The sequence below is a fragment of the Solanum tuberosum genome, unplaced genomic scaffold (genome assembly GCF_000226075.1).
Source record: "Solanum tuberosum cultivar DM 1-3 516 R44 unplaced genomic scaffold, SolTub_3.0 scf00525, whole genome shotgun sequence".
Lineage (NCBI taxonomy): Eukaryota > Viridiplantae > Streptophyta > Magnoliopsida > Solanales > Solanaceae > Solanum > Solanum tuberosum.
The window spans coordinates 123,376-127,246 of record NW_006239456.1 but is presented as its reverse complement, the minus strand read 5'-3'; the positions used below and the strand labels follow the sequence as shown (position 1 = coordinate 127,246).

Sequence of the window (3,871 nt, the reverse complement as noted above, 5' to 3'; positions counted from 1 at the left end):
GTGTGAAAGAAATCATTCTATTCTTGATAAGTTAGGACTTGAAATTGAGCAAGAAAATTAGTCGGGTTTTCTGGGTTTGGGGATGGGGAGGCGCGCCACCATAGCGCCTGTAGTGCGCCCCAAAGCGCATGACTTTGATTATTACAAAGAGGCTCGACAAGCTGCTTCTTTTGTCGATCAAAACTCCTCTATCTGATGCAATAATAGGGAAAGATCTCCGTATTCAGATGTCTGGAACCATGCCTCCCATAAAACGGAGACAAGCCTAGATCTGCAGGAAGTGACAGGCAAGATGTAGCAGAATCTGGCCCTCTTTATCCAAAAGGGTCTGCTGAAAAAAAAGATTTTTCTCAGAGTAAGAGTTCTTCATCAGAAACTGACACAAAACCTGTTAAATAGTAAGTTCAAAGCACTCTACAACCCCTCCATAAACCCACCCATTTTTTAAAAGAAACGTTGGGAAGGCAGAAGGGGATATGTTTGTTAATTTGATATTTGCTTGACAGTTTAGTTCAAGATAACTGAAATATTTTATCAAAAAAAATTCTTTTTGTGGATAACCGAGAGCTGTGCGTATGGTTTGAAACCTGGTGGATTCATAATATACAGGCAATTTGCTCAGTGGTGACGAGTCAGAAAGCATGAATTGGAAAGAAATGTACAAGCTTTGTAGGCATGTATTAGTTGAACCTTTGGAATACATACACCGGTACCTAGACATGAAATGGATGTTGCATTTTGGTAACTTGCTAATTTGACTAGTTTTTGTGATTTCAGGATGAAGTGTCTGTCGAGCTTGAATTCCTTAACCAGCAAAATCTTATCCTACAATAAAGCCCTAGAGCAGCGCTTAGAAAATTTAGCTCATAAAGTATTGTAAGTTTCTTCATCTGTTATACTGAATTATTCTACAATTGTTTCTAGTGCTTGTACTCTTGGACTATTTTGATAAAGTTAATTATGCAGCAGGTCTTGTGAGTCCAAACCTTACATAGCTAGGAATTAGATTTATCTTAAATAAGGATTATATAATTGATTTTTTCATGGTGAATAAAACAACTGCAAGTGAGCTAGGAAAGTGGACATAGTTTTCCTGGAACTAAAACAAAAGTTTTTGAGTAATGTTCAATTGGAATAACAAAATAGCAGTCTCTAGGGAAAATGGGGACAATTACTGGTCATCCCAAATACATCAATTCTTGGTAAGAAGATGGAATGATCTTGTTGTAGCCAAGTATTGTGGCCTATCGGTGAATGAAAACCAGGGTGAAAATTCCAGCAGAGATAAAGTGCTAGGTGATTTCTTCGGTACTTAAACTAGTGGGAGGTAGCAAGTACCCGATAAAAAAAGAAAGGTGTGTGATAGGTATAAGATGGTGGAAGTAGTAGTCCTCTTTTCCACTGCATCTGGGTGACCTTAATGTGAACATGTCCATATTTTCTGCTTCAAGCCTTCAAATTTGCTTACCTTTCAAAATTAACTCAAGGGATGGAAACTATTCTTATTTACCTCTGGAGCAATGGTAGCATACATACAGATTAATATGAATGATTGGATGATTTTTGTGGAGCATGATATTGTTGTTTAGCTGATTTTTATCGCATAAATCTCTTTTGCACTTTTTTGGTAAATGGAAAGTTACTTAGGCAAATAAAGAAAGAGAAACAATGTGGTCGAATTTGCAACTACAAAATTGCTAAATAATTGATCTATTTCCCAAGTCCCACTTTCATTCATTGATTCAAAGACCTAGAGTAAACTGCCTTAGTTGAATTCAACTATTTTTAACATGGGAACTATTCTGTTTTGTCGGATAGGTGGTGTTTCAGAGAAGTTGAACGTATATACAACAGTAGTTTATTTTAATTTGTTTCATCGAAATTTGCAACTAATAAATTTATAAACAGTGGAACATGAAGTTCTGGAAAGAAAAAGAGGAAGATTACGAGCATTGTATCAGCAACAACATCAACAGCCACAACCACAGCAACAGAAGCCATTGTCGCAACACTAGTAGGGATCTCGATCAACAATTTGTAAACCTTACTCTGAAACAAAAAGAGGCTGAGCGTGATGTTTTTTCAGGACAACTCCATATTTGACCGTAACTGTACCTATGCCTTTAATAATGTCTTATTGACTGTCCCTCAGTTGGCTTTGCCATGGAGTGACAAAAGTTCACGATTTCCATTGTGCGATATCAAGAAGAGGTCTTGCTTCCCATGTGCTCACCTCCAATGAATTTGTTCTCCTTCTGTCTAAGTTGATTCTAGTCCTTGTTACAACATGTGTCTTTTCCATCAAGATTTGTTAAGCTTTTATGTGCACATGGTGGTCAAAGCTAAAGAACAACATTTGTCGCAGTTGACTCACCTGAGGTGGTTAAATCCAGCATGATCTTTCATGTCTATGTATGTTAGGAATGATTAAATTCATCAGTTTCCCTTTGTAACATTTTTCAGCTTCTGATTCCCCTCTCATTTCATCTTCATGAACCATGTAATGTAAGCACTGATGGAGGAGCTCCTTTCTGCTCATTCCTTGTTTCTTCTTAGTGCAATAAAAACATTCTTGTTAATTTTTAACTTTCTATGAAATTATTGTCTTATGGTACATGGCACCCAGGCCTTGCAAACCCTAACCCTACCGTACCTAATATCTGACATTAATTTTTCATATAAGTTTTGCATTTTAATTAAAATCCTATAGGTTTTCCATTCTACCAGAGGGATTAAAACACCATTCAATTCAATACATACATAAAAATAAAAAGGGTAAAATATGGGTTGTATTCATATTGCACCAACTACTGATAAGACAAACACTGCAAAGGAAAAAAGGATCTGCAGATCAAAGATAAATCTTTCAACTATTGTAAATCCTCGAACAAACAAGTAAAAAACACACGATCCCAATCTTTAAAACATTCAAAAATATACCGAAAAGTGAAAACCCATACAAATAAATCACTCAATTCTCTTTCTTTTCCCCTTATCAGCAACAACAACATTCTTGTTCTCCAAGAAAAGAATACTCCTATTGATAGCAGCAAGCTTTGATTCAACTAGCGTCAGGAGATCTTTCTCTCCTTGTTCTTCTTCTTTTTCTGGTACTGGTGTTGATGATTCCTTGTGCTTCTTTTCGGGTTTTAGATTTTGAGAGTAGAGATCAAGAACTTCTTTACAGGCATCCAAATTGTCAGGCCAAGTTTGGAGTTCCCCATTAGGACCAGTAATAACTGTACAAACCTTGATATCGCAAAGATTTTCAAGCTCCATTGATTTCCTCTTTATGCATTCTTTCCTCCCTTGATAAGGTTTGGGATTGTTTGTTTTCTTCTTGCTTTGATCTTCTTCTGCCATAGCTTGATTCGATGTAGAATCTTGAGAAGAATGAGTACGTATATATAGGTGTTTTGGGGGAATTTTATACCTTCGGTAATACAAGTTGCCTATTTAAATTATAATTAGTATTCCTAATTTCAATTGGAAAGAGAATCGAATGCTCTTGGGAGGTTTGGTAAAATATCTGGTACAAGTTTTGGTATGTAAGTGTCCCAAATTGGGAAAGAAATATAATGTAGAAATATAGAGTAATTGTACCTTCCCAAGTTTACTGATAGCTGGGTTAGATCGTCTACGTCATGCTTAGTGGGATGCGTTCTTTTTTTTTTGGAACCTACCCAGGTAAAACCATCCAAATACAACTTAATAAATCAGGTTTATTTGGAATATGGTATACAACTTTATTAAGTAAAATATTAAATGAGAGTCCTTTTTAGATTTGGTAAGACAATCTTGTGAAAATATTAGTGGTCCTTTTGTTTAATTATGTATGGATTTACCTTATTATATTTTCTCCCACATTTCT

The 3,871-nt window shown here is 35.8% G+C and overlaps 1 protein-coding gene across 1 annotated transcript; it reads right to left on the bottom strand.

The window, feature by feature from the left end:
• Positions 1-2,967: 2,967 nt before the first annotated feature.
• Positions 2,968-3,363, bottom strand: LOC102595092 (agamous-like MADS-box protein AGL93). Its single transcript, XM_006365142.1, has one exon. The coding sequence runs from the start codon at positions 3,361-3,363 to the stop codon at positions 2,968-2,970; it is 396 nt and encodes a 131-aa protein (XP_006365204.1).
• Between the last annotated feature and the right edge of the window lie 508 nt (positions 3,364-3,871).

Bases quoted from the DNA above. Each gene is read 5' to 3' on its own strand.
- LOC102595092 (XM_006365142.1), bottom strand. From the start codon at position 3,363: ATGGCAGAAGAAGATCAAAGCAAGAAGAAAACAAACAATCCCAAACCT.